Raw genomic sequence first — 18,372 nt, 5'->3', positions numbered from 1 at the left:
TATCATAACTGAATAATTTGTATTTCGTAGTATCATGTATTCTAGATCTCAAATTTATCTAGTTTAATTAATTGCTTTAAAAGTTAAAGGGTATATTTATAGATATTTCAAGCCCGCTGTCGTAGTTCCGACATTCTCTGTGGTTGAAAGTAATATCAAAACATCTCTACTATAAAATATTGTTCGCGGTGGCCTACAGTAGAAAAAAAATAAATAAAAATCACTAAATTGGCGGCGTTTTAAACCAGTTGGATATTTTTCTTGAATTTTGGGCGTTTTTGGATTACTACACTTCAATTTTTGAACAGTTTAGAAAACTGGTCATTTTGCAGAGAACTATGTATATACAGAACAATCAGAATTATTATTCAAGCAAATTCGAAAAATATTATTTCGAGAAGAATTAAAAGCCTTTGCTGATTACATTTGAGAAGACTCTTACCGAAAAACTATTTAATTGGCATTGTATTGCGGAAAACATTTTCCCAACTTTGAATGCGACGAAAGTATTGAAAAAGTAAAGGAAATTTTGGTCGATGATCACCCACAAAATCACTTCTAGCCAAAGTGGAAGCGTAGCACAAAAGAATGCTGAAAAAGGGCTTACATACATGCTTGAGAAAGCATAAATATTATATAATAATTATATTGCTTCATCGAAGAAGTGTAGTTTTCACAGTTAGTATTGAAGATAATGATATAAACTTTCCACACGCTTTATTGATCGTCTTAATACCTGCTTGCTTACTGTTTGAGTATGAAGCTCATTTCGAGATTAAAATTGTAGAAAGAATTGAGAAATTTCCTTAAAACCAGTGGAGTAGAGGTCAAGGAAACAAACAAAAGCCCAGAATTGGACTTTCGTTGATTTCCTTTTTCCTGAGACTGAAATAAAAGCTACGGAGAACACGTCAAATCTGGAGGAAGACCCATCCACCTGTTATCTTTATCTTGACTAAAAGGGAGTGTAATTCTGGACTTCAAGTTATCACAAAATGATCAAATTTAATGATAAGTTTCATAGCAAATTCCAAAGCGTAGCCTGTCAACTAAGATCCCAATGAATGGTAATACTCCACTCATTTAGTTAATTAGTATTTAAAATGATAAAACTCGAAAAAGAAAGAATAGTTTAAAATTTGTTGCAAGAGCTATTTATGTATTTTATGTGTTTTTCGAAACTACAATTTTCTTCGCCCAATTTTTTATGCCACGTATTTTACGTTGAAATTTATTTGAACTTTTCTACTACTGAAAGTATCTCTATAAAATGCAAGTAAATACAGTAGACTGGTATATAATTATGGACAAGTTGCAAATTGCGTCGAAATACGCAAATTACTGCTACTCCACCATTAGACATTAGAGGAAGTAACAACTTGGTCTCCGTTTAGAGTTTATGAAGGCACTTTCTTGTCCGCTGCAATGAAAAAGTTTAGCCGCAGTTCGTGAACTATTTATCTTCAATGTCGATCTTAATGACTTTCACTTTGGGATCCGGACTAGGCGGCGCTGATTTCGTAACGGTCATAACCACACTCTCTTTGAGTGGCGCAATCGCGGCGACTGGTATGATCGGTGTGGTGAATTTCTTCTCTGGATCCACCTTGGGAATGCACTCATCACTGCCCGTTGTACTAATGGTAATTGTTGGTATATTATCGGACCAAACCGATGTTTGTGAGTCTTGACGCGTAGCTTGCGCACGTTCAATGGGTTTGCGACGTTGCAACGGCGGTTGATATATGGGACCAGGTTTGTCCAGCGCTTCCGAATCGCTCAAATTAATATCCGACGCCGTTGTTGGATAGCAGGGTGCTGCAACTTTCGGTTCAATAGTGATTTCGGGAATTGTTGTGGGAAAATGTGGTTTGGCTGCGATTTCGGGCTCAGGCGTTGAAGGTATCTCGATTGCAATGGCGTCGTCATTGTTATTTTTGGCGGTCTCTGGTGTAACGGGAAACTTTGGTGTTGTCGGTCCACCACTGCTGCTCGGTGATTGCTCATCATCATTCCATTTGGTGTTTACTGTATCGCGTACAAGCGCGAAGAGTGTGCCAATTTTCTTACGTCCTTGACGTGAGAGATTTAAAAGTTTCTCCGGATTGACAAATGTCGGTGTTATAAGGCCATCGTTTGTACGTTGTGACGCTGGAGGTGAAGCGCTGCGTGGTGGCTCCGTCGCCTTGCCTAGCTTACCGTTATTTGTATTCTCCAGCGATCTTTCATCAAACTTAAAGACCTGCGCCTCTGCTGCAGTTTCAATGGGTTTGGGTTTTGGACGTCGAAATTTAAAAGTACCACCACGTACACTAAAAGAGCGATGCTTGGCTGGTGCTTGTTTCTCCTTTTCGCCAGCCGTCGGTGTCTTCTCATCAACAATCACAAAATTACTTTTCTTCTCTTCTGCACGCTGTGGTGGCGTTGCTGCCGCTTTTGTTGTTTGATTTTCTGTTTTCTCAGGCAAAGGTGTGGTTGGTCTGATAGCCGGTTGATCGTCTTCACGTTTTTTGCGCAACAAACTTTGACGGCGTTCGTTTACTATACGTGTATTTGTATCGGGATCATTATCCGTATCTATGTCTTGCTTCGAAGCTCTGCCATTTGTGGTTTGGTTTTTTTTGGTTTTAGGCAGAGTTTCAGACCTACAATATTCTTCGTCTTCTGATTGGCGTTTCTCATCTGGTTCGCTTTTGTTCTTATCTTTCTTGCTCGTTTTGCTTTTTTTACTTCCATTTGCCCTATCTTTGGTACTATCATCCGCTTTTTCTGACTCTTTGTTTTCTTCCTCTTTTTTAATATCATCCTTATTTTTCGCCTTTTCCTTCCGACTTTCAATTTCATTTTCTTTCTTTTCGGCTTCAACCTTCTCGACGTCTTTTGCTTCTCTTTCTTTACTTCTATCTCTTTCTTTATCTCTTCTTGTCTGCTTTTCACTTTTACTTCTTTCCTTCACAGATAATGAGGCACGCTGTTCGCGCTCACGTTCGCTCTTGGCAATTTGCACGATGTCTACCAACGAAGGTTTCCGCGTTCGCCTTATTTGTTGTAATTTTGATAAGCCCAAATTTTTGTCTCTTCCATCTTCATCGTGTGGCAGTGAGTCATGGTGTTCCGTGTCCGTATCGTCATCGTCTCGCCCGTGTCGATTAACGGAGTCGTCATCCGATGTAGCAGATCCCTTGCGTAGCGCCTCTTTCATGATGCGTGAAATCAATTCTGGTGGAAGGAAGGAGTGAAGTTTTTTTAGTGATCCAATCGTTATCTTTGCACTTACCTTTTCTGGCTTTATTTTTGTACTCTTCACTTTCGAAATCCGGCGGTGGTGTTGGTGTCACCGGCGACGAAGCTTCCAACACCTTGCGCCATCTGCTGGTCAACGCGGCTGCGCTATTCTCGACGGGCTTCGTTTCTGGTACTTTAAAGATTTTCTTACGTTCCTCCTCACGCTCCTTTTGCAGTTGAGTTCGCAGATCCTGATTGGCTTCACGCAGTGCGCCCGTCAATGAGACCAAATAATATATGATCAGAATGAGCAGAAGCAGCAGCGGTATCACAGTGCTTGCTGAGGTCAAATAGCCAAGTGGTCTATGCAATTGCCTATAAGTTACGGGATAACCGAAGTATTCATTAAAAAAGAAACCAGGTTTATTTTACCCACAACTTACTTAGGTAGTGCTTCCTGTGTCGCACTGGTTACAAAATCTGAAATGCGGTTATATGTGGAGAATGGACCGCAATGCCATGAAGGACGCAGCCACACAATCGCGTAACTCACCGGCAGCACACAGAGAAAGAGCATGGTTAGCAGTAGAGCAAGGTAGAAATTGTTCGACTTTGATGCTCTGTGGTGAAATAAGTAAGAGATCTCATTGAGTTTGGGTCCACATCTATAATTTTGATTCAACACTTACTTGAAGACTACCTCGTGTGGCACATTACACGTCAACACGATCCACGAACGGAAGTACATCAATATCATTAATTTAACCAGACTCACCAACACCAAACCGGGCGAAAAGAATATGCCCATCCACACTTGACCCTGATTAATGATCAGATTCAAAATATTCTCGGCGATTTTGAAGTCACCGTACTGTGTGAGAGTTTTTAGTAAAAAAAAAAAAAAAAAAAAGTTAGTCGAAGAGAAGGTAAGAGATGATTATATGGAATTTATTACAATTATTATGTGGTGCGTCTTACACTTACCTGTGGAAATGTCTTCTCCATGTCCCAGCACCAATGCTTATTTAGGTAGCGTACAAACAGAGCGCGTAAAAAATCGACACAAAGCGGAGCGAAGAGAGATAGTAGCTGGGAGAGAATTAAGGAAATAAAATATTATTAAAGATCTTTGAGCAAAACTATAAAATAGTACTGTGTGATAAAGTCGACAGAGTAATAAATAGAAAACCGAGCTATGATCTCAGACAAAACCACGTTAGAAAGATTAGGAACCACTGGAAGTACATGGTGAGGTATAGAAATTATGTAATATCGATAAAATTTATAACAAAAAAAAAAAAATATATATATATATATAATGAAGAATCAGTAAAGAGAGCTATAATGACAGGCGACTGCAGGTATGATTTCTGCGGGAGCACTGCCAACAGAAACTGCTGGAAAAGGAGTTCCTTATGCTCCTTTACTGGGAGCACCTCACCTCACTATGCAGGTGTTCGATGGGAAACATCAAGAGGCAACCTGTCGTAGTGCGGAGTGCAGTATTCTGACATGTTTGCAGCTTCCTCGTATGCGTTTCACTGTATTCAGGCAACCATATTAATGACTTGGATCACCACTTGCAACTGGACTCAGTTAAATTCTTATGATAGATTGTAATTTTGTGCAAAAGTCTACATAATTTTTTCCCAGCTAATGCTAATATGTGATCGTATCTCAGATGAACTGAGTAATGTTCTTAAGTTTCAAAATAAACGATTAGTTTATCATCACTAGCCAGTCTATTTTTACTATAATTAATTTCTAATATAGATGACAACTATTATATAGTATATTAACCCTTTACGGGAAAGTTTTTGATTTCGTTCCAGCTCATATAGCAGAGGTCTGTCGTAAGGCAAAGACGTAGTGAAATGAGATCATCCCAAATTTTTTCTTGATATCGTGAGTGCTTACTTTTGAAGGATGAAAACTTTAATATCGTTCGATTCAAGGTTTGACCCTGAGTTCATATAATGCTACATAAACGTATGTAACGTGTTTTTCAATAAGGACGCTACAAAAGCGGATTGATAGGGATAGGAAACGATGCCATATTTTTCCCGCTCTTTTGTAATTTTTCTTCAGTAAGGTTTACAATTTCAGCATTGAAAGATATACGACCTAACAACGAGTCGAAATTATTAAAATAGACTACTTAAATTCAGAGTCAGTGGCCTCAACTTTAAGAGCGCTATGTCCAATTTATGTTCGTTATAATCGTCCTGTCAGTCTAACAATTGAGGGACTAGTAGACAAATTTGAATCCACAAAGTACAAAATGTTCCAGTGCCAGTGTAGCAACGAAGTTCCCATGGTGTTGAGAATATTGCTGCCGCTAGCGCATCAATTGAAGAATCATCGTCTTATGTTCGTGAATTGCGCTGAGTAACAACTTCAAATGAACATATTCAGCGATGAGGCTCATTTCTGACTGAAAGGCTTCGTCAAATATGCGTTGTTGGTCAGGTAGTAATCCACATGGACTCCATGAGTCAGTTATATACGACGTTTTCATCTTCTAGAACGGTATCAGAGATAAACTTAGAAAATCGCTGAATCTTGATTAATTTACTAACAACGGAAATCAAGTAGGATTTTAAAATATTCGGATCTTTTTGAATAAAATGGTGCTTATCTCAAAAGAAACATGAGCTATAGTATTTCTGACAAATCCGGTTACATTTATTGATGAATCAAATAACATTAAATTGGTTATCTGGACAAAAAGTCTATAAAAATTCCAAACTTAAAGAAAATTAACTTTCGAAAAATGACTAGGAACCTAAATTTTCTTATTTATCTTATCCAATAATTTCGCCTTCAACTTATATAAAGAAACGCTAATTTTCATAATCCTATTAAGTCCAACCCATATGTAATAAAATGATTCAGTCAAATTTTTCCACAAATTCATAAAATAGTGCCGTAGCTTTATCTAGCCCGCATGAGCCAAATAAAATCATCCCCGTTACATTAACACACATTATGCTATAGTTTTCACTTCCACTTTTGATTTATTCATACTCGTATACGTACAAATTGGCGTCTGCGAAATAACGGATGAAAACGCTGTAACACTTTTTAAACAAGCACTCAACTTAGTTTCAGCTCATTATCAGAGTACGAAAGGAAAAGTTAAGTAGCTAATTATGCGCAAAAGCTGCAATCCTTGATATGCACTCATACGCACACAAGTGTACATGCGACCATGAGTACACTCGAGAGGGCTTATGGCGTGTTTTCACAAAGTATTAACTACACACACATATTTATTTTACACTGAGGTGGAGTTTCGCACAAACCACTTGCACACACTCAGGCATACATATGTAAATATATGTATGTATGTAGATGCATGACTGAACACAACCAGTGGAAGGAAGGACTAGTTGTGAAGTGCTTTATAACTACTGTATGCTAAGAGTTCAACTAGTTACATATTTTATAAGACAGAAACTGTAGGGTTTTAACACGCTAATTTGTAGGAGATGTCAACTGTCAAAAATCGGTCAATTATGAACTTAACATAAAACTAGATTCTGCTCATTTTTTCTTATTTATTGCATAATTATGAGGCTGCATATTGCATGACGTCGTGTTACCTTTTTCTTAAAACAGAATCTAAAGAATAGACATTATTCTTAAACTATCGAAGGCCTCCCAAAATAGTAAAAGTCCCCATTTACCAAAAACCCTTTTTTTGGTGCGAAATTCGCTTTTTTTTTTGTTTTTTGTATTCGTTCGCCTCCGACCCTCCATCTCTTTGATACCATTTTTATAGCACGAATTGTACGTTGCTTCCAAATAGGCCTCAGGTTCGGCGATCACCTCTTTATTCGACGAAAGTTTTACTCATCGCACATTCTTTTTCGATCTGAGAACAGAAAATAGACGCTTTTGGCCAGATCTGGACAATACGATAGATTCAGAAGTAAGTCGAAGCCCAGTTCATGGATTTTGATATCTTTTTTCTGACTCGTGATGAAACAACAAAATCGTTTTAATAGTAAATTCAATGGTCTGCACTTTTTCAAGGTGGTCAATAAAAATTATTCCAAGCGCTACACAAAATACAGGCGCTATAACCTTGCTAGTCGACTCTTACGTTTTCAAAGCTCTGAAACGAGTTCATCGTGCTTAGTCCACTCAGGTGACTGTCGACTCCAGTTCGGAGTGAAATGATGCAGTAATATTTCATCCGTTGTCCCAATAGTTCTCTGCATCATCAATTCGTAGTTCTTTTTGGTCAATAGAGAGCTCGCGCGGCATCCACTTTGCTCAGAACTTTATAATGCCCAAATATTTGTGAATGAAATAATGTACTGATATCCTTAGAGTGTCAGCCATCTCTTACAACTTCACTTCACGGCGATCCAAAATTATTTTGTGAGCTTTTTGTCGATAACGACCTCTTTAGGGCGTCCACTTCGTTCACCGTCTACGAGCACCACGTCTAAGCTTAGCAAATCAACCCTTGATGGTTGCTTTTGCTGAGGCAGTGTCCACCAACTCCTCGGCATGCCAAATTTTTGCTTGAACTGTATTATTATTTTTTCTTTCAAAAAGTAACTAATGATCGGACGACTATCAAATTTATACCCGCGCTGTATGAAGAATAAACCCAACGAAAACTCATTTGCATTTAATGCTGGTACTGCTTTTCATGTATTAAACAGGAGACTTTTCAATTGACCCAAATTGATACTTCCGTTATTTCCTTAAGTTTCACAGAATGAAGAATTGCAAATTGCGTTGCCGCGAATAAGAACACAAAGCGTACCAGGCGAGCAGGCTTTCCTTGTCTTTCCTTCGCCTACTTAGAACTGGGTTGGCCGACAAAAGGGTCCTCGGGTGAATGCAGTTATTATCTTCTTCTTCTTGATTGGCGTAGACACCGCTTACGCGATTATAGCCGAGTTAACAACAGCGCGCAGAAGAAACGACTTTCTTTTCGCTACGTGGCGCCAATTAGATATTCCAAGTGAAGCCAGGTTGCAGTTATTACACTTTTTTTTTTAAATAAGTTTCTAATACGTAGCTATTAGTGGTCTGGTGGTGACTCACACTTGCAGAATAGAGTTGACAGATCGAGAGAATTGCGGGAAATATCTTCATGATCATAGCATCTGCTATAACCCACAAAAAATGTCTACGCTTCATGCAAAGCTTCTTTAGAAAGTCTATTTTGTCTACAACGATAAAGGGTTCTTTATCACTGAAATATAAGTATGCAACCAGAAAAACAAAGAATTCTTACCTGGATAAGTCAAGCGTAATATCTATAAAATTCGTAAATAAGTTCTTTTGTAACCCACCCATTCTTTAAGCAGGACAACTTCTTGAACTAAAATAGAAATTTTTAATCAATTCGAAAAATGAGAACTCACCCTATTGTGTCCAAACACAAAATCATGCACTCAACCAAACTTTGCACATGCCATGAAGACTGGAAAAGCTACTGAAAACTGACAATCATAGAAGTAATGTAAAATTTTGTTTAAAGATTGACCTTTGATTTCTACATTGCCGAAAGCGTGTGCAAAAATAAACTTCAACACTTCTGCGACTGAGTTTGAAGTGCAAAAGTGCCCAGAAGCCTGAAGATTGTTGTGCTGGGGTGACAGTAGTTGGCGTATGCTAATGCCGGACGTTGAATGGCTTTTACGCGAAAGTTTTGATAGCAATTTGAAAGTTGTTTGGTTAATTTCTCATTCTCAGTGTTTTATTTAGCTGCTTTAAAGCATGTTGAACTTATGAAACAGCGAATGTCTTAGCTGCTTTAAAGCATGTTGAACTTGTGAAACAGTGGACGGTTGCTAGTCTTCAAAACAAAAGCAGAGTGTGGCAGCTTGTCTCACGAGGGTGGACATTTCAAATAGCTTTAGTTGGGAGCTATTGTTTAGAATGATATAATCAACTATAGTTTGATAATTTCGAAAGCATTCGAATTATATTTGAACCAGAAATGCTGAAAATGTAAGATACATTTTTCAAAATTCGCAAGGATCTTATTGAAGAGGAAACATATTCCGACATCTGCCTCTTAAATCATCTAACGGCTCAAAAAAACTTCGATATCTATGAAAACTACGTTTAAGTAGGTCTAATCAAGTCTATAATTAATTTAAAAAAGTTTATAAGAATTGTTAATTTCTACCAGAAAGAAAGAAGTAAACCCTTTGTTTAATTTTGATTTGGCGGTTATTTTTTCGTTCACCTGTTTTCATATCAGAAATAAGGCTAGCAGTGAATTATTTGAGCTTCTAAAAGTTATTTCCGGATTTTATAAAGCTTAAAATCTCATAGAAGCTCCTCTATCACTTCGGCAGGATGCTATTCGAACATGGCATGGCATTAAAGGTTCTTACACATGACTCTTTATATGAGCTTATTTGCTACAGTAGACTAGGCAACTCTCGATAACAAGATCCCAAACTATAAATAGAAGCTCAATGTTTCCAATCTGTGCATACTTACCCCATCTGAAACGATAACCTTTGCCAGCTCCTGACCCAGCGACGTCTCCCAACACATGCTGGTCAAATTGCGTTGCACCTGCTGTATATCAAGCTTCACCTCAAACATTTTCTTCTCGAATATTTCCATCGGTGTCAATGAAGGTGTCGTAGGTGTGGCAGTTGCATCCAGATCTGTGATTGTTACCTCTTCCTCGGGGTAAGTATCACAAATGGTGCGCACGCAAGTCTCGAAATTATCTTCATCGAATTCATTAGTGTCATAATTGACGGTAGCGGACTCGTCAATGATATCATCTTCGGCTAAGAAGAATGCAGTAGTGCTGCCATCAGATTCCGTTGTAGTTGTTGGCGGTGTGGAAGTTGTTGTAGTCGTTGTCGTCGTTACTACAGCCGTTGTGGTAGACGGCAACTTTGTAGTCGTTGGCTCAACGGTCGATGTCGAACTGGTGAAATAAGCCAGCACTTCACCCAGCAATTTCGTATTGACATATAGCGTCGGTAAGGACTCGTTTTGTGGCTGTTGCTGTTGAGCTCCGGGCGTACTTTCCTCTACCGTGTAAGCGGTGATAGTCGCAGCACTGCTGTCGGTGTAGGCTTCGTTGTCACGGTCACTTTGTCTGCGTCTGTCATTCAACTGACGACTGTAACGGCCCGTCGGCGCACGCTGTGTTGCCTCGTACAAAGCCGACAGTACGGCTTGCCGGGGTTTACGTTGCAAATCTCGTAAATTCTTGCCATTTCTAGCACGGCGCACATTTTCGGTTGTGCCGCTCGTGCCGCTAAGCGTTGTCTCCGTTGCACTCGCCACTTCTTGTGAGTCGCTAAGCTCTAGCGGCATACCAACGAAATAATCCATGTAGTCAAAGAAACGATCACTTCCCGGCGCTGTTGTTGTAGTTGAGGTGGACTGTGGCAATGTGGATGCATCCGTCGTTTCGGTTTGTGTTGTGGTGCTCTCCGTATAATCTGTTATTGTGGTCGATGTTGCATCGGTGGCTGGTGTAGTGGATGCTGCTGTTATTGTTGTTGCTGCTGTTGCGGTTATCGCATTGAACTGTGCCGTGCTCCACTCTTCTTGTTGATGCGGCGTTAACGTTGTTGTATCGATATCTGTTGTGACAGGTGGCATTGTGGTGGGCAGCGTCGTCCATACATTCGTCATGGCCGACTCTGTGTTGGTGGTGATGTGTGGCAACAACGTTGAGGTGCTTAGATTGAGTAGCAGTAATGTTGTTGCTGTTGTGAAATTCCGATTGTTGATACGTGTTGGTTTTGAGCATTTCATTGTAATATTGCGGCATCGCAATCGTGTGACCAAGCCGTAAAGTGTTGTTGTGGCAGCTGTGGTCGTGGTTACCAGATTGGTGGTACTCAGGTTGAGATGTGCCAGCGCTATTCCTATTGCTGTGCTATTTGTGTTGTTGCTTCTATAGCCATCCATCACTATTGTTAAATTATTCAAGGCATAGGTTGAGTTATCGTAGCGCTCCTTGAGCGTCTGCAAGGGTCCTTCCTTGCTGTCGATGTTGTAGATGAAGGAGAACATCAGCGAATACAAGTTGAGCATGTTGAGTATCATGATGCTAGGAGGGAGGAGAAGAACATATAATATTAGCGAGAGAAATCGCAATTAGATGAATTCTATTTATCGTCTTCGCCATAAAGAAGGCTTTCGCGATAAATTTAGTCTACTAAGAACAACTGAATCTATGCATATAAATAAATGATCTGTTCATTCCTTTAAGACCACAAGGGAAATCATATTTTATAAAAACAAAATGGATTGAAAGAATATATTTATCAAACTGCTTTCTTTAGCTAAAGACGAGGAGGTGGAAATGCCGCACAGTCAAAGAATTAGTAATTACTCTCGAACCAATTAATGCTTATTCAAGTCTACCAGAGGTGAAAGCCCAATTTTTAAAAATAATTTGTATTGATGAAATCGGCCAAAATCCGTTTAATGATTAATCTTGAGTAACAAATTGGAGAAACAAAGAATTATGGATATTATAGTGATCTTCGTACTAGTTCCTTGTACTTGGAGAACTTAAGCTATCATGAGACTCAATTTTAGAGCACATTTAGCAACTTGGTACCCTCAACTTAACAATATTCAGCTACTCGGTGATTTTTTAAGCATTTTTACTATCAGTTTGGAACTTTGAAAGCCACGGATTTTCCATGCCGCCTCAGCCAGCTGCAGGTTTGTCATTTGCAAAGGATATATTCTAACCTTTTATCATCATCCGCTCATGACCTGTATTTCACTATACTAATTTTATGAGGGTGACATTTAAGAGGAAAGTGCCTTGTGATTACGTCCACCATGTTACTCAACTTGAACTTTACTAAAGTTGGAAATTTTTTGGTCCGCTCCCTACCGCAATCGTAAAAGTTCTAACTGGAAATTTTCCACCAGTTATTTATATATGTGGGGCTAAAAAATCTGTCGAACGAAAATTTCAAAAAGTACATGGAGAAGAAGTCCAAATGGATGAAAACGCTCCAGCTCTGAACGTACAGTACCCGTCGTGGGAAGTAGAGGAACGGGAGGACCTCTACTCTATAGGAAAGACCTAGTGGAGAGTGACCTGGCTGCACTTAGTATCTCGAATTGGCTTCAAATTGCAGAAATGATAAAACGACTGGCGCGCTATTTTAAACTCGGCTTTAACCGCTGAGGTTCAAATATCTCCTCATTTATATCTTCGGCGAATCATGAGACATAGTCGAAATTGACATATGATGAATATTATAAGAGGTTTCGGTACTACAAGGACCGACGATATAAGCTGTTCATGTGAGACAAAATGTTTCTATTTTAAGACAAGAGATGGTAAATATTCGGATCTCTTTTGGAACCAGGTTATCACAAAGCTAGTCAAATCGAAAGGTAAACATTTAATTGAAAAGCTTTGTAAAAGCGAAGAGAGTCCCAGCTGACAATGGAGAATAGGAGAATGGAGAACATTAAAATTATTTGAAAGTTTGTTAAAGAATATTAAAACAAAAGTAAATTTTTGGAACGACAAAAATTAAATAATCAAGGAAACGGACCACATTTTTCAGATTAATCAAAATAAATATTTCTGGTATTCTTGGAAATCGAAAATCTCAGATCATTGTCAATAGTCGAGAGTTAAAGTGATTGAATAAAAGTATTGAAATTAAACATAACCTAACATTTGTGTATATTTAGTTCCCTAAAGTTTTAAATATTCGAAAAATCACATTCATGCATTCATAATCTCTGTGCTTTAAATAAAAATAACCGTTACCGTACCGTGCCAGTTGCAAGCGCAACTGCTGTCGCGGATGCCAATTTTCGAATAATCCCAATGCGTCGAATATCATGGGCATGAAGAACGCCAGCAGCGTGATGGTGATGTTAACCGCATTGCGACTCAGTAAATTGCCATTACGCGCCAATTGCTCCGAGCTGTGCGAAAAGTAACGAAAGAGCAAAATCAATGCGAAAGCCGTCGCAGGCAGACAAAGTATTGAAAAATTCAATTTGTAATAAAAAATCACACGCGTGTTGCATACGAAGAACATAAAAGATACGCCAAGGCAAAATCAATGCCGCTACACATAACGGTACTCACTGATTAACCAACTCGACGACGGTGTAAGCGGAGGCAGCCAATAAACCCATCACAACCAGATTCACCAGAATGCGCTGCAGGATTATGCGCCAACTGCGAAATCACGCCGAATACGGAAAGTAAACCAAAGAGAAGGAGAAAAAGAAGTGGCAAACAATAAAGCATATGTTGAAGTTAAAAATGCCGGCATTTAAAATTGCTCGCCGACAACTAATTAATTAAGTTTGAGGCTCACTTGCGATTATCCTTCTTCTTTTCGGCTTCTTCAAGCAAAACCTCCTTGAAGCCGACCACCACCGAGGCGATTCGGTTGTGCGCTGTTTCGGCGTGGCCTGAAATGCAAATAATTGAAGGAAGTCAGTGGAATATTTGCGTTAAACAAAGGAATTAATGAAGAGAATAAAGAATTATATTATTATTAATTGTCAATTGTTTTTATTGAGCTTACCAATCATGAAATCCCAACCGGTGAAAAGTTTCCAAGTAAAAGTGCATTCGTCATCTTTGAGAGAGAGTTTAGAGTTTCGGGAGTTTTCGGCCATTCTGTGAAATAGTAAAATCAAATTTGTATTAAAACTGTTATTGTTTCGAAAAAAATGTTCTAGAACTACTTAATTTATTGATTTTTTTATTATAATTAGTTTTTAACTAGTTAGAAAAGGAATGGAACATTAGATTGGGATTTTAATAATATTTCCAAATTTTTGGGTTAATCACAGGAGGTTTTTGGCACGTCTGATGGCATACCCATATGCATAAACCTCCAGTTTTGTTTTCATATGAAAAACTTCCAATAAAAACATCATTACATCGAAAAATTTTGATTATTTTTAAAACTCTCAGTTGGTTGGCATGAGCTAGACAGGATAGAGTCTTGAGTTCTTCGGGCTCAAGTATCGCTAAATGTGGCTTTTTGATGCAATATTCGTAACACTGTTAAATATTGCTTTACCTTATCATAGTTCAATATTGGGGTTCTGATAGAGCAGGACACACGCAGAGGAAGTGTATAGCCGTTCCCTTACTCGTTTTGTGTTGGTATCTGTGACAAATATTGTAATGACGCGTTTCCATTTTTAACACGTGTTTTCCAAATATCCAATACGACGTTATGATGGTTCTTAGTCTATATATACTTTTCCTTACTTCTTGTCTTGTAAACTATTTGTTAAAACTGGGAATTTATCTCCCTCCTGATTATTCATAGCGGTCATGGTATGGTCTCCGAGTCGTACTTGTCTATAGACGTTCGTGATTTGACCAGCTCGTTCACTTTTTGTTGGCGAAAATATTCCTATGACCGTGAACGCAACTTATGGACAAGTAAAGTTGACCTGCCAATAAGCTTAAAGCCTTCTTACATTTGTTTGCCACGTTCTATATGCCTAGTACTTCTGCTTGGAAGATGTTTACTAAGTTTGGTAGTCGGATGTAGAGAGATATAAAGATACTCGTAGTATACCTACGTTCCTACTCAACAGCGAATTTTGGACCCGTCGTTATAGTTTGAGATAGTATTGTATGGGGCCGGGAAGAGGTCGCTGATGAAAGAGCAAATTCAAAGTAAAAACGATGCTCATTGTCTTTTTTAGCATCAAAGGCATCGTCCATCCTCAATTTGTTCCTGCTGGACAAACCGTCAGCGTCAAGTTTTACGTCGAAGTCCTCAAGAGACTCAAACAAAGGCTAAATCGGGTCCGACAAGGCATCGTAGCCGATTGGAAGTTGCACAACGACAACGCCTCGGCTCACAATTCTTTTTTTGTGAAAAGCTACCTACCCAAGGATGGCATCCCAACGCTTCCGTAGCCGCTCTACAGCCCAGAAGTCGCCCCTCAGACTTTTATTTGTTTCCTTGCCTTAAAAGACCGATGGAAGGTAAGCATTTTGAGGCGACAGGGGAGATTTAAACAGCATGCATCTCGGCTCTAAAGGCTTCAGTCGCACTGGCGGTCCTGCATCGACGCAGAAGTGCGACTTCTTTGAAAGTTTTTAAAAAATTGTACCGATTGATTCAATAAATTTTTTAAATCGACCAGTCGTATTACTTTTCGGACAAATCCTGTCTGATATTTGGATAATACAAGGAGCTTAAAATATTATAAACATCTCAGCTTAGCTTAAATTGAAAATTATTTCGATTAGTTGACTGATTTTTCCAATAATTCTGAGTTATTCATTATTGAATATACAAAATTAACAACGTCAGAGCTAATATTTGCCGTATATTTGCTAGCTCTAGTAGTAGGATATTTATACATACCTATTTCAATATTATTCTCACCAAAATACTGAATATCAAGTTATTTATGGTTTATATATTTAATAGGGAAATATTATATTATAATAACAGGTGTCTAGTTGAAGAAGTCTTTAAATAAAATGTATTTTTAAATCCAAACACTAAAACTTTGTTTATTTTTTCACAAAATCATGTAGGACCAAGGCTGAAAATAATATATTAAAAATACAATTGTTGTAAAAATTAAATAAAAAATGTTACATTTTATAATACTGATGTTAATCTTAATTAAAAATAATTGCCTAATTTTTAATATAATTTCAAAATTAATTTTTATACCCAAAACAAAGATTATGGTGGATTCAATAAAACAAAATTTTACTACAAATTAAAAAAAAAAAAAATTATGAATTTTAAATAATTTCGCACTTGCGTATTTTGGTTATCTTCATAAAAGGAAAACTTGATTTTAATAAAACTTGAACTCGCATGACTGCTGATGTAATTTAAAATTAAACTAACCGAGTAGTAATAGTCGCGCACAAATTCATTTCCTTTGAGCAAATTAAACATATAATACAATATGTATTTATTAGATGTTTCAAAATCTCCTCTTGAAATTTTATCGATTGGCTCTCAATAAACACACGAGCAATTGTCGTAGGTTACGCATACGCCGTGGCGTTAACTTCTCCAGTCAATTGCATTAGTTATGCGCCACTACAAAGCAAGAGATAATAATAAATATAAACTAAAGAGAAATCATAAAATATATTAGCTGGTCAGTAAATAGCATACTTATGTAAGCAAGCACAGCACACGCCCACATATACTCGTAAGTTAACAGCAACAGTAATACATATAAAGTGGTGTTTGCTTCAACAAGCAAGTCGGCAGCAAAGCAATACACGTATGCGCAGCAAAAATGTTTAATAAATAAAATTCTATGCGCCAAAGTGGCAATAAAAGCGAGTTCTCCCCAATAACGGCGCTGTGGACGTATGCTGGACACGTAAAACACATACATATGCACGCGCAGCAGCCGAAGAGGAATGGAGGTGTTGATATGGCGTCAATTTATGTGGCTGCTGGGAGTTTGTTAATATGGGAATACGAGTAGTAAAACAAAAAATAAAAACGAAGTCTTGGATTCGGTTGCGCCGGAGCTATAACGTTCTTCATATAAAATATAAAAAAGTTTTTCATTAAGAACTTGATTTTGATCGGTCAGTTTGCATGGCAGCTATGTGTTATTGTAGCCGCTTTTGAGCAATTTCTTTGGAGATTATAGTGCCGTTTTGGATAATAATCTACGTAAATTTCCGTGAAGACATCCTTTCGAAAAAAAAATGTCAATACAAGGAATTGACATTTATTGTGGATTTTGACCCTGATATTCGGTGATTTCCACAAAGCAGTAGCTTCTTGGGATGTGTGCAAAATTTCATTTCGATATTTCAAAAACTGAGGGACTGAGCTCGTCACGCTGTTCACTTAAGTATTCCTATAAGGTCCTCCACGTTTTATTTTTGAGGTATTACAAGCTTCGTGGCGAACTCAATATACCTTGTCCAGGGTATAAAATGTTGTGTTCTTCGAGTATCGTTGCTAAATTACGAAATAAACATAATTCCCGACGACATATTTGTGTTAATGCGCGGCTACGTTTGTGTTGAATTGCATGGTTATTTGCGGATGGAGTGCCGACTCAAAAAGTATGTGTACTAATATGTGCGTTAAGGCCGCACACAAACAATTTGCTAACAAATTCATGGATATCTCCTAATAAGCCAGCATATACATATGTGAATACTTAAATGTGGGCTCGTTAATGCCTCGCGCGTGACCATTAAATTCTTATAATAAATGTTTGCCAATGTTTTTGTTTCATTGTCGCTTGTAAAATGTGTGCTTCAGAAGTTTTGACCATAGGTCATAAATAATCGTCCTAATCCCAGGGGCATGGAAATCAGCAGCATGCGCGATTTTAGTAAAGACGTCATTTATTGTCCTGGCTGGTGTCGACATGTGTTTAATATTACAATTAGTTGCCATACTTGACAATTACTGTGTTGGGTTCGGAAAATTAATTGAGAATGTTGCTTAAATCCTTGTTACTGATGTCTAAGGCTATTTCTCACTCAAAGCAAAGCGCTTTAAATGCCAAAGATCTTAGTTAAACTTAATAAAATGCCGAAGTCGTTCCTCCTACGTACGAAGTAGATGGACATAATCGGACTACTGCCACGCTCACAACACGCCAAGAACCGAAACTTATAAAATAGGTATAAAAATATAATAAGAACTCCTGCCGACAGTGTGAAAATAGATGAAATCGGATGATAACCTCGCTCACCCATATAACGGTACTGTTAAAAGCACGATAAATCAATAACTATATACGCCAGAGACGTTAAGTTTTATCCCCGAGATGATACGGTAGGGCTTTAATGGAAGCGTTAACTAACAGCTCAAGTCAAGTGACGGAATATTTTACCTTTTTATCACCAGCTGTAAGCTACTTTGTCATCCTAACGCTCGAAGGAGCTAAGCTGATAAACTTTCTGAAAATGGAATATTTAACTCAATTTCTACAGCATTGATGCGAATCGGTACATCATTACACTCTTACCCTCCACCGTTGGATCTATAGAAATCCCATGAGCTTCAAACAAGTAAGGAAGGGCTAAGTTCGGGTGTCACCGAACATTTTATATTCTCGCATGATAAAGTGATAATCGAGATTTCAGGCGTGGTTGTGAACCGATTTCACCCATATTTGGTACATGTCATCACGGTGTTAAGAAAATATTAT

The 18,372-nt window shown here is 38.2% G+C and overlaps 1 protein-coding gene across 1 annotated transcript in view; it reads right to left on the bottom strand.

The window, feature by feature from the left end:
• Positions 1–1,190: 1,190 nt before the first annotated feature.
• LOC108968308 overlaps positions 1,191–18,372 on the bottom strand; it is a 55,324-nt gene continuing 38,142 nt past the window's right edge. Inside the window, exons 10-19 of the mRNA XM_018932256.1 lie at positions 13,764–13,858; positions 13,551–13,647; positions 13,316–13,408; positions 12,994–13,149; positions 9,706–11,290; positions 4,210–4,314; positions 3,915–4,096; positions 3,669–3,845; positions 3,278–3,600; positions 1,191–3,219 (exon numbers count right to left, since the gene is read on the bottom strand). Coding sequence (XP_018787801.1) covers positions 1,454–3,219; positions 3,278–3,600; positions 3,669–3,845; positions 3,915–4,096; positions 4,210–4,314; positions 9,706–11,290; positions 12,994–13,149; positions 13,316–13,408; positions 13,551–13,647; positions 13,764–13,858 — 4,579 coding nt within the window. The 3' untranslated portion in view covers positions 1,191–1,453. The remainder of the gene's footprint in view (positions 3,220–3,277; positions 3,601–3,668; positions 3,846–3,914; positions 4,097–4,209; positions 4,315–9,705; positions 11,291–12,993; positions 13,150–13,315; positions 13,409–13,550; positions 13,648–13,763; positions 13,859–18,372) is intronic.

The sequence above is a fragment of the Bactrocera latifrons genome, unplaced genomic scaffold, assembly GCF_001853355.1.
Source record: "Bactrocera latifrons isolate USDA-ARS-PBARC rearing strain unplaced genomic scaffold, ASM185335v1 scaffold_21, whole genome shotgun sequence".
Taxonomy (NCBI): Eukaryota; Metazoa; Arthropoda; class Insecta; order Diptera; family Tephritidae; genus Bactrocera; species Bactrocera latifrons.
The sequence above is the reverse complement of the archived record's forward strand: the minus strand, read 5'-3'. Positions and strand labels throughout refer to the sequence as shown.